Here is a 12545-nt window from a genome sequence, read left to right on the forward strand (position 1 = left end):
AGTTTTAACGTAAAGTGGTAAAGTGGTAAAGTTTGAACAGACCATAACATATTTAAAATGGGAAATTCAGTCTGCAGCCAGTACCCAGGAATAATACTCATATTTCTCTTTTTAACGGAAGTAAACTTTAAAAATTTGTTTTAATGTAAAGTGGTAAAGTTTGAACAGACCATAATATATTTAAAATGGGAAATTTAGTCTGCAGACAGTACCCAAGAATAACACTCATATATCTCTTTTTTACGGAAGTAAACTTTAAAAAAAAATCATTACTTTTTTTAATTCAGGATTCATTTTATCTCACTAAAAATGTGTTCAACAAAACAAAATTTCTTTTTTGTCATTTTATCTTACGGACTTAGTGGATCAAGTGTATTTTTGTGCTCGTGTGTTGTTAAACAATTATGTATCCATTCAATTAATAATAGTGGATCATATTTATATCTATCAACAAAACATCATTGATCAATACCAAAGTGGGCATCTGTTAAATGGACAAACAAACCTCAGTTTCAAAAGCAGAAAAGTCGATTCCATTCGTTGCTGTCTTGATTTTGTCAAGCTGGGTGCTGAGGTCAGGGGTGAGCAAGCTCAAGCTTGAGAAGTCGACAGTTGAGTCGATGGCGTCCAACTGACCTGTCACGTCAATTGTCTGAAACCAGTAATAACCGCATACAAGATTTTTTTTTTAAAGATTTATTAAACAGCACTCAGACACATTGCAATATGTACCAAAAGGACAATACAAATACATTATTAATATATATGACAAGAACAGGCATCAGCATTGAAATATATATAATAGTTAACATAGAACACCAGATAATAGCTACAATGTGCAAAGAAATATAGCTAAGTTCTTCAATAATGGTGATTTACATAATGACAGCATACCTTTTATTTTAAAAACGCTAGGATTAGTTCTATAATGTTGATTTATACATTTTCTTCTAGAATTTTCACTATTTTGATTTTTACAATTGAATAAATAATAGTATTCATCTACAATATCAGTATTACAACGTTTGCATAGTCTATTTGCTAGGAACGTTAAACCATCTACCAGTTTTAATCGGTAATCTTAAATGTGACGTACGTTAAGTTCTAAGTCAACCAACTCGCGTATTTTCTCTGTGATGTTAATTGCCATAAGTATAGTAATAAAGCACGAACGTATATCCGCTGTCAATCAAAACGTAGAAAGTGTCAAAATAGCCATGCTTACCATGAGTAAGATTATGTGGTAATTGACTTGCACCACGCCCTTAAGTGACGTTGCATGACGCGATAAGGAAGTTTGGTTCGATGAGAGGTGGTGTTTACATGTGTGCGGTTATAAAGATTATCAGCACTTTTGTCAATCGAAACATAATCAAAAGTGGCGAAGCAGAATACACAAATATGTTCATAAACTTGCGTATGAAGTTATCCTGTTATGTTACTTCGGTAATAAAAATACACAAAAATGTTATCCATACATTCTCACAACCAATTATCCTGTGATGTCATTTGACTAAAATTATACATACAAATAAATATAATTGTCGTTCAAACATCTTTATATGTTTTTCATAAACAATATACGTCACCAGTGGTTACAAAGGTTTTGTATGTTTGTTTGTTTGTTTGTTAGTTTTTATTGTTGGGGAGCGGTTGCTTGTGGGGATTTCTTTGGAATGTGGGTGTTTTCATTGTGGGTTTTTTTTTATGAAATGGATAAAATAATTATGGTATGTATTGTAGCATGATATACTAGTAAAGCAGACAGTAACTCATTTACTATGTACATATATGATGACCTAGGCAGCAACACCCGGTTAATATGTTTTTCCATGATGGCATCAATGATAATACGCTGTTGGTGTTTCAATATGATGTGTTCCCTAGGCATATTATTGATATATTTATTTTATGATTACTTCGTCGGTAATACACGTATATAGGTCTATCAAGTTGGTTTATGAATTATAAAGAGATTCAATCTTGAAAATACCAACAGTTACTTCATTCGGATTATAATGTACAATACCATTTCCTAGATAGTGCACATGAAGAATAATATGTTACATGGATATTCTTTGGACAAATTATATTGATGAAATATATATTTCCCGTTTTGATTTGTTCATTGCCTAAACTATTATTTTTAATGCCAAAATCATATACATCTGTATATCTATATATATAGTCATATTGCTGTTTAATCCTCCACTTTGATACTCACACTTCTATAATCAGTTAGCTGTGTAAGGTTGAACGTCTTGAAATTGTCCAATTTAAAGGCGGTCCATGCACCTTTCCCGTCCCCACAGTCCCTGTTTAGAACAAAACACAACCATATGGTTACAAATATATACATACATTTATATATACATGTTTTATATGCATATACATATACATATACATAGGTAGATAGATAGATATATCGATACATACATAGACAGATAGATAGATAGATAGATAGACAGACAGACAGAAACAGAGACAGACAGACAGACAGACAGACAGACAGATAGATAGAGATATAGATATAGATATAGGTAGGTCGTGTTTTTGTAAACTGCATTAGCAACTTTAATTCTAGTCAGCCATTACCCGATATTCAAATGACGTACGAATATGTGACACGGTGCCTTTTTGAATGGAAATGATGTCAAACTTGAATGACGTCATTTTGGATATTCTTACATAAAAATAGACTAGTGCTTAATGGGTTTTTTCGGGGGTTTTTTTTGGGTGCGTTTGGGGGTCTTTTTGGTTTGCTGAATGCTGGACAGCTTTCAGTGTAAAGTTGCAATTGAAATGTTTGCGTGATGACTATGAATGCATACCATACTGTTATGGAGTACATGTGTGTATCCACATAAACAAGTTCAGGCATCCTGCTTGTAAAACGTCGGTAGAGAGTAACGTGGAAACAACGCCATACAAATTACGCAGCATTTCAAACCACCAAAATCTAGTTTTATAAGCTCTGGCCCAGAATTACCCACATCAATACTTTAGCTGTGTTTCTATGCAAGTACCATGTACATATTAATGACAAATCGCTATGTCATGTTTGTGTCAAATAGTCTGCCAAATTACCATGTGTATATATTTATTTTTGATTATCACACCTAATGAAATTATCAATTCTTTAATCAACATACTTTATAATCCCTCCGAGAGTCAGGTCTACAGACGGGTCTTGAAAAAGCATATTTCCTAAATACGAGCCATTGGAATTGCCAACAAAGTCATTAAGTAGCTGTAACAAAGAACAGTTAAATTAGTTTAATATAAATGTATTTAAGAATGACAAAATTTACTAATGTATGATTATTAAATAGATTTCTGCCATTTAACGCAAATAGGAATACATGTTCTTTAAACATATTACAAAGTGAATTACAAAATGTTTCGATAATTAAAAAATAAAATTCCAAGTGATATATGTTATCAGGCTATTTCTTCAGTATCTTACCTAGCGAGGAGTAAGAGGGCATCAGTTCTGAAGTGCCTTTTATCAGGGCCGTACCCTCCGGAAAATTTACACCAGAAAATAGCATACACATCTCAGGGTTTAAGTTCTATAGTGTTTTATTTGTTTATAAAAATTAGTGCTCCCCCCCCCCCCCCCCCCCCCCCCCCCCCCCCGGATTTTGAGAAGGGTACGGCCTGGTTTGTCTAGTGAGATAACCACCTATATTGCTCTGTCCAAAATTGTTGTTATACCTAAATCCTCACCCACCCAGTCACTTTAAAACAGCAATCCGGAGTTCTCAGCACTAAAGTAGTGTCGGAAATAGAATAAAACTGATTTTCGTCTATTATGTCTTTCATATTAAACTGACAAGTAAATATTTTGTAAATATCTATTTAATGATACTCTACCTAATTTAGCATTTGCTTGTTTGGGTTTTCATTGATGTACAAGGTAGTGTTTACTCTTGAAATTAAAAGAAAGATGTCAGTAAACAGGTGATTTGTGTACTTTATTGGAATAGACTATAACAAATTTTGATCGACAGGTGTCAATTTCATTTATCCTTAAACAAACCTTTAATTTATAAGTGCAAGTTAACTGAGTATTTTGAATTGCAGCATAAATTATTAATTATGATCAGCATATTTAGTGAATATAAATTCAATATAAGTACATTAGAAATTTACACAATCTTGCAACCACTTAAAGGTGCTATATCATAGTTATATGTAAGCATCTGTGATAAAGATTCTCCAATACAAGTGTATTTTCTACTAGTAGATAAAATTATATTGTTAGAATCATCTGTGGGCATATAGTAGAAAGTGTAGTCTATAAATTTTAAAGCAAAATTTTATTTTTTAAAAACTATTTGCAATAGCTGTAATTATGCAACCTGGAGATAGCACCTTTAATACATGTACATATACATAGCACCTTTAATACCGGTATAATAGATCACACACTCAGAATGGTTCTTGACAGTTTTGCTCAAAAGTTACTTAGAAATGTCTACAAATATTTTGTTTTGTTGAGGGATAGGGATAAACCGTCATCAGAGACGGTCCCTCACATACTGCAACAGCAATGAAATTAACTTGTCGATCATTTTTCTTTTTATAGTCTGTTCCAATAAAGAGCACAAATCGACATCTTTCTTTTAATTTCAAGAGTAAACACCACCTTGTACATCAACAAGAACCCAAACAAGTAAATGCTAAATTAGGTAGAGTATCATTAAATAGATATTTACAAAATATTTACTTGTTAGTTTATTATGAAAGACAAAATCGACGAAAATCAGTTTTATTCTATTTCCGACACTACTATAGCAAAACTTCCGTTCGTTTCACCAAAAACACAAACACACATCCTACATTTTCCTGTTGTTGTTTTGGGTGGGGTGGGGGGTGGGGATTTTAAAAAATACGATCTTACCTTACATGTTTTATATAAAGCATTATACGGATAAATACATTTGGAATGACCTTTGATCGAATTGTTTCAAATTTCATCTGACCATTGTAAGAAATAATAACATTAGGACAAAATTCAATAGTTAGATACAACGAAACGTCCCAATGTCCAGAAATGCATTGATTATAGAACTGTTCATCATCGATACACGAAAATGTAAGTAAATAATTGTTATTTAAAAATGTACAACATACTTTATATTGGCCGAAACCTTTTTAAATTGCGACAAACTCGGGATAGTCTCTTTTAACACGGTTACGTAGATAGATGACGATATTAATAAGTGTAATACTAACCTTGTTAACAATACCCAGATCCGGATCTTTGATTGGCTGACAGAGAAACTTTTCCAGCGGAGCACCAACCGTGAACGTTAGCGTGGTAAGCAGCATGAGAAGTGGTGAAAATATGAAGATGAAGCCAACAGCGCTGGAATAAAAATAATTATCTCGCCTACATGTAAAACTCTTTAATCTCATTGATTGTTTGCCGTTAGACAAATCCCTTATACCCCTGTGGGCGGAGCCAAATTCTCTTATACCCCGTCTGTAATTTCCAACAGTTTCCAGCCACCCCAATTAATGCTAATCCAATAATTAGATTATAAATAACCTTGATAATCAATCAAATATACATAATTAATTTTATTTTTACTATAAAATACACTATTTCTATACTTTTAAAAGCTGCAATGTTGAACTCGGCCACCTAATTACGGTCGTGGTGTTATTGTATTAATGCGCGATTAGCAACAGTTGTGGGGTTTTTATTTTATTTTATTTTTTTTATTTTTTTACTACATACATTTCTGATTTTAAAAAAGTTGGGTTTTTTAGGGTTTTTTATGTTTCAGACAATTTCGTATTACAAACATTTGAAGTTAAAAACTCGTTTATCGATGGAACTATTTTTCGTCACAGGCAAGTGGTTTCGTTCGCGTCCGCGTGGTACGGCTCCGTTAATAAATTGTTAACAATTATTGTCTGGCGTTATTTTGATTATTTGGCTATATGGTTTAACATGTCGGCAAGATAAATTCGTTGTAGAAGTATCTCTCGGGGTATATGGCTTTGTATGTACCCTCTGTGTGCTCTTTTACCCCCTCGCCTTCGGCTCGGCTCAGGGTAAAAGAACACACAGAGGGTACATACAAAGCCATATACCCCTCGTGATGCTTCTACAACTTATAATGTACTTTTTTTTCTTTTTTTGTTAAATCAAATTACTACTTCAAACACTGCTACAAACAGCGTAGAACCATAGAAACCGGGAGCTGTACACACACACGCACACACACAAAAACACACTCTTGACGAAAACAACCCACTGTCCTGGACAGACAGCCCAGATAGCTGAGGTGTGTGTCCAAGACAGCGTGCTTGAACCTTAATTGGATATAAGCACGAAAATAAGTTGAAATGAAATGACGAAAACATACTTTCTGTCTTACTCAAGAGAAATATAAATAAAGATACAAATCTGGCTTGTACCCCAAATTAGAGGTTGTGCACCCTCCTCCCCCATACACACACACAACCACCACCACCACCACCACTACTTCAGTGCGGGGAACATACACTGAATTTCAGCCAGTCAAGGATCGTGCCTGTGTGAGACGGGGAACCCTCTCTCCCCACCCTCCTCAAGATATTCCAATTACCAGTGTACCACGACTAGTATATTAATGGTCGTGGTATGTACTGCCCTGTGTGGGAAAGTGCATATAAAAGAGACCTTGCTGCTAATGAAGAAAATGAAGTGTGTTTCTTCTAAGACTACGTTTCAAAAATTACCAAATGTCTGACACCCAATACACGATGATATTTTCATAAATCAATGTGTGTCGTTAAACCAAAAATAATAAGTTCAACAAAGAAAAAAAGAACGACAAAATCCAGATTTATTTACTCACGCCATGAGCATATTCCCGCCCGAGTTTGACAGACAGCCTCGCTCAGTCGGTATCATGCTGGCACTGCCGCCACAAATGCCAAAACCAAGTCCCAGCAAATTGAGCAGAACAATGAGCAGGATGAGACATGAAAGTCCCACGCCAGCATACCATCTGGAAAATAATAAGAAATAAAGTAAGATTTACACAGTCCCACGTCAGCATACCATTTGGAAACAAACGTGACGAAACAGCATGCATATCATTTGAAAAACAAAATAAAGTATGATTTATACAGTCACACGCCAGCATGCCATCCGAAAACAAAAATACGATTTACAGACGCCCACCAGCATGCTATCTGAAAGACAAAAAAAAATACGATTTACACAGTCCCACGCCAGCATTATGATCATACCGTCTGAAAAATTATAATAATATACGATTTACAGTCCCACACTAGCATGACATCTGAACAAATAAATAAAGTACGATTTACAGCTGCCTTATGCGTCACAGATACATGATTGCCAGATTAAGTATACTTCAAAGAGCAATCGATTTCCACTCTGCTGGGGTGTTGTATTGGCATTGGCGACATGTCATCACCTAGGAGCAGCCAGTCATATGTCTTGAAATTGTTAACACACGTACGTGTGTAAACAACTATGTGTTATGAAAAATAACACATGGTGTTCTCGCCAACAGGTGTGTACGAAAAATCATTTATACGCATTTTGTCCTGAACTGGGATTCTGACTGAATTAAAAACTTGTGCTCTGGATGACATGTATCTGAATCTTTAGAGGTTAGGGGCACCTTAAAAGTTCCCCTTCCATTCTTTGCAAGAAGGCTCTACGTTAATAATCTGAAGAACATCATTATCACGATTTTGTAACAGTTCCTACCTGTATTGGTCGTAGCCATTCACAACCGTAAACGTAGATTTGATTTGTGACTGCATATCATCAATGTTCACTGAACCTAATGCCTGTAAAAACAATATGTAAACAAACCTGATTAGAACTTTTTTCTTTTTTTAACGACACCAATAGAGCACATTGACTTATTAGTCATCGGCTATTGGATGTCAAATATATGGTCATTTTGACACAGTCATAAAGAGGAAACCCGCTACATTTGTCCATTGGTAGCAAGGGATCTTTTACATGAACCATCCCACAGACAGGGTACAACATACCACGGCCTTTGATATACCAGTCGCGGTGCACTGGATGAAACGAGAAATAGCCCACTGGCGATTAGAACAAGAAATGTGTATAGAAGATACATCACTCATGGTTCCTTCAGATGCATAAAACAATGTTAATACTGACAAAAGATCTGTTATTCGTTTGTTGGTTTGTTTCTCAGTTTGTTTTTAGAATTTGGCTACGAATACCAAATAAACAAATTTGATACTTTTTCACACGCTATAAATTAATTGGTACAAGTCAAACTGGAAAGTAATATTAATAAGGATCCATCTACATTGTTAAAAAAAATTGGTCACGTGTGTCTTTAATATGTATCCAGCTGTGACGGAGTTAGGGAAGAATTCAGGAGGAAGGGTGCGTTCTTGTGTTATTATTCCTATAAATTACTTATTATTTCAACTTGGTGGAAAACTGCTCTCAAAATGCATAAATCTTCTAACTTCAAGTCGAACAATTAGATTGGTTACGTACCCAAAAACCGATAAGGAGACACGATAGACAGAGAGACGTACATATAGTAGTAGTAGTAGTAGTAGTAGTAGTAGTAGTGGTAGTAGTAGTAGTAGCAGTATAAAGTGCTCCTATTGGTAGTAGCTAGAGGCAATTTCCCTATTAGTTCAGTTGGTAGAGGGCTGGATTGTTTCATACTGAAAGTCCGTGGTTCGATTTCCCTCAGTGGAGGTTGATTTGTCTGTTATATACAGACAGAAGGACATACACAGACACACAGATTCAGATACAGAGGCGAGACGGGCAGACAGACAGACAGATAAAAAGGTCTGTACATGCACATATGTATGCACAGAGAAACAGATGGAGGAGGGAGAGAGAGAGAGAGAGAGAGAGAGAGAGAGAGAGAGAGAGAGAGAGAGAGAGAGAGAGAGAGAGAGAGAGAGAGAGACAGAGACAGAGACAGAGAGACAGAGAGAGACTGAGACAGAGACAGAGAGAGAGAGAGAGAGAGAAGAATAAGAATTACATTCCTGGATCCACGACCAAAAGTTAAAGAGTAGCCCAGAAGGAAATCTTACATTTGTCTTGAAATCATTCACCATTCCGGACAGCTGGTCTGTCTGATTGGAGAAATCATTGAACATCTTTTTCAAGTCTGAAAGTTTTAAACAAACAACATGTTATAACTTGGTCTAATAACACTACAATAGGAAAAGAAAGCATACACTGATATGCATATAAATTATTTCATAACGCTTTACAAGTATGAAAACATACATACACACATTTTATTTATTCATTTATTTATTTATCTATCTATGTATTTATTTGTTTGTTTATCGTTATACACAAACACATGAATGAATCTTCATAAATTGGTTACCTGGAATCATATATGGACCTTGTTTAGACTTAACCAATTTAATGGTGCTTACCTGCAATTGTGGTTGCTGTTTCATTTTCCACTTTCTCTGGGATCGTATCAAAGTCTTTCTTTGCCTGGAAGTAAGCAGATACTATTATATTGCTACCCGCAGACGCAGATTAGAGATTTAACAACAATACTTATTACCGGTAACATACATATGTAAATATATGGATATTAGTATCTGCTAAATCCATCCAATAGCCGATGATGTTTACCAGTAGTTAATCAATGTGATCTGATGGTGTCGTCAAACAAAATAAAAACATTTCATTTCAACTTGATTTTCTTGCTTATATTTCATTACGGTTCAAGCTCGCTTCTCTGGTCTTGGCACACACCTAAGCTATCTGGATGTTCTTGTCTAACAGACGTTAATACATATATATATATATATATACTGATGGAAAGAAATAAAGGATCACACAGATAGCAACAAGAAATAATGACTGCATCAAAAATCAATTCATATTGTCAGAAGAACATATAGGCAGCCAATTCAACACTACAGACATTCAACCCCACATTACAATTTGGTATGAAATAACAGACATTACTATGCTAGTTGTCAATTAAATTTGGTCTACAATTTGGTGTTCCCTTATTTCTTTCCATCAATATATATATATATATATATATATATATATATATATATATATATATATATATATATATATATATATATCTCCAAAGTTGTAGTTATAAATAATATGTAGTTATAAATAATGTTATAGGTGTAGCGGTCTTGTACAATCACAATGGCTTGCAGTTTGTACTGCAATTCAAACCGTTTTCAGTTCAATGGCACTGTCGAAGCAAGACACGGTCTAACTGTTAGTCAGAGAGAGGTTTGTGAAATTGTCTTACACCTACCCACTGAGCAGTGTTAAAATTGGTTCTGGATGGAAGCTAGTACTGGGATCCGACCCTAGTACCTACTAATCATTCGCCCGAGAGTTTGACGATAACATCACCGACGTGATTCAAGTATATATATAATATATGTTGTATAATCCGACTTACGCTTGCCACAAAGGCAGACATGTTTTTTGAAGCTAGACCATCAAGTGTTGTTTTCTGAGATGAAATATCTGGCAACTGGAAGTAAATATATAAATAACGATTCAATCGTATATTTTGAATGTAAACATTTACGTTTTAGAATTAAAAGTTGGTAAGTCTATTACTGATGTTAACAACAAAACATATGATAAAATAACTCTTAATTACATTTTTGCCGAATAGACGGATTGTTCTTTGGAGTCAAATTCTTCTGGTGACAAGGCGGAAACCCTATAACTGTTTCATCCACAAATAACAAGCCTGGGCCATTGCACTTAAAACTTGTAAAATCAAGACTTTATAGTAAAATCTGAACTGCTACAACTTTGCAATTTTTATTGCGTTGCCATGATTAAAGTCTCCAAACATAATGGGAGACCTACAGACCATCAAAATGAAGGTGTATTTCCCGAAACAATTGACGATAATCTACGACAATCTACTATAACTTGCTCACCAGTAATGCAACAAAACAATATAGAATTTTAAAAGCGTGTAATAGATGTCAGACATGCGAGACAATTACAAAACTGCCATTAACATATTCAAAATATCGTATCTCTGCATGAGACTAATTTCAAATGAAATTATGATAGAGTGTTGTTTGCTTTGCTTACAAAAATAGTAGATCTGGATCACGATATATATATATATATATATATATATATATATATATATATGGTTCGAACTCCGTCTGTATAAGACGGTACGCCACATTTTGGTTGAGTATAAGCATTTGAGTGAAACTAGAAAATATATATTTGGTCGAAGGAATGTGATGGAATCTTTTCGATTCCATCCAGAACTTTTATTACAATTTCTTCGCGATACTGACTTTTATTCTTTTGCACAGTTCTTTACACTGTGTTTTAATTTAACTGTTGGATTTTTATGCTGATGTTTATCATATCTTACTGTTTGCATTTACCATAGTTTGACACCCAATAGACGATGTATTTTTCGTGCTGGGGTGTCGTTAAACATTCATGCATTTATTCATTCCGTCTGTATGAGGACTGTCACTACCACGCGGCATACATCTCCAGTGGAATAGAATAGAATAGATGTTTAACGACACCCCAGCACGAAAAATACATAGGCTATTAGGTGTTAAACTATGGTAAATGTAAACATTAAATGATGAACCTCATCAATATAAAAATTCAAGAGATAAATAAAAACAGTGTAAAGAACTGTGTAAAAATACAAATATCACAGATAGGTTATATTAGACTTTAGAATAAAAGTCAGTATCACGTAGAAATTGTAATTTAAGTTCTGGATGGAATCGAAATGATTCCATCACATTTCTTTGACCCAAACTACCTTTTCTACTTCCTTTCAGATGCTTAAACTCCACCAAAATGTGGCATACCGTCAGAGAATACACTGACAGTTTTCACACTGAGGTGGAGGGTCTTTCTTCAAGATAAATGAATGGGTCAAATATGTATCGCCGATGCGAGCATGACACAGGGATATTTCAACCTTCCTGCACTGCCTATAAGATGACTGCCATTCTCCCAGGATACACCTCCCGTAAACAAGGCAATACGAATGTCAGTAAATAAAAGTATCCATTCTATTAAAAACTGGGTGCGAAACCCTGACACTACCATTATATGTTTCTGGGGTTAATATACTGTTTTAAAAAAAGAAATGGGTGCAAAAAGAACACTAATGTGTATTTGCAAAAACTTACACTATTTGGATCGACGTTGGTAGCAAGTAATGCTGTGTCAAAAGGGCAACTACCACCACAATTCATAGCATTGTCTATATCAGTCTTAGCAGTACTGAGTTCGTTACTCAACTGAGTAATGTTGTCCTTGAGCCGTGTTATTGCGCTGTCCAGCTCTGTCATCTGAGGAATGGCTATGTCAACAGCTAGAAACAAAGTGAAAACACAGTTCTTCTGAGGTGGATGCTGGAGTTTTCAAAAGGAAAACACCCAAAAGTACAGTATTCAGAAATATGAGGGTTGGGCGTTCAAAAAAGGAGTCTTTGCTAACAAAATGTAATTACAATGTACTATATATATATTGCAATATT

The 12545-nt window shown here is 34.8% G+C and overlaps 1 protein-coding gene across 1 annotated transcript in view; it reads right to left on the minus strand.

Annotated features, from left to right (window-relative positions):
• The window catches only part of LOC121382789 (prominin-1-A-like), an 81465-nt gene that overhangs the window by 21542 nt on the left and 47378 nt on the right, over positions 1-12545 (minus strand). The window contains exons 8-17 of the mRNA XM_041512392.1: positions 12196-12380; positions 10455-10529; positions 9442-9505; positions 9085-9161; positions 7745-7827; positions 6858-7010; positions 5242-5374; positions 3153-3250; positions 2225-2315; positions 506-652 (exon numbers count right to left, since the gene is read on the minus strand). Of these exons, the coding sequence (XP_041368326.1) occupies positions 506-652; positions 2225-2315; positions 3153-3250; positions 5242-5374; positions 6858-7010; positions 7745-7827; positions 9085-9161; positions 9442-9505; positions 10455-10529; positions 12196-12380 (1106 nt within the window). The remainder of the gene's footprint in view (positions 1-505; positions 653-2224; positions 2316-3152; positions 3251-5241; positions 5375-6857; positions 7011-7744; positions 7828-9084; positions 9162-9441; positions 9506-10454; positions 10530-12195; positions 12381-12545) is intronic.

This window comes from Gigantopelta aegis, chromosome 10 (assembly GCF_016097555.1).
Source record: "Gigantopelta aegis isolate Gae_Host chromosome 10, Gae_host_genome, whole genome shotgun sequence".
In the NCBI taxonomy this organism is placed as follows: Eukaryota; Metazoa; Mollusca; class Gastropoda; order Neomphalida; family Peltospiridae; genus Gigantopelta; species Gigantopelta aegis.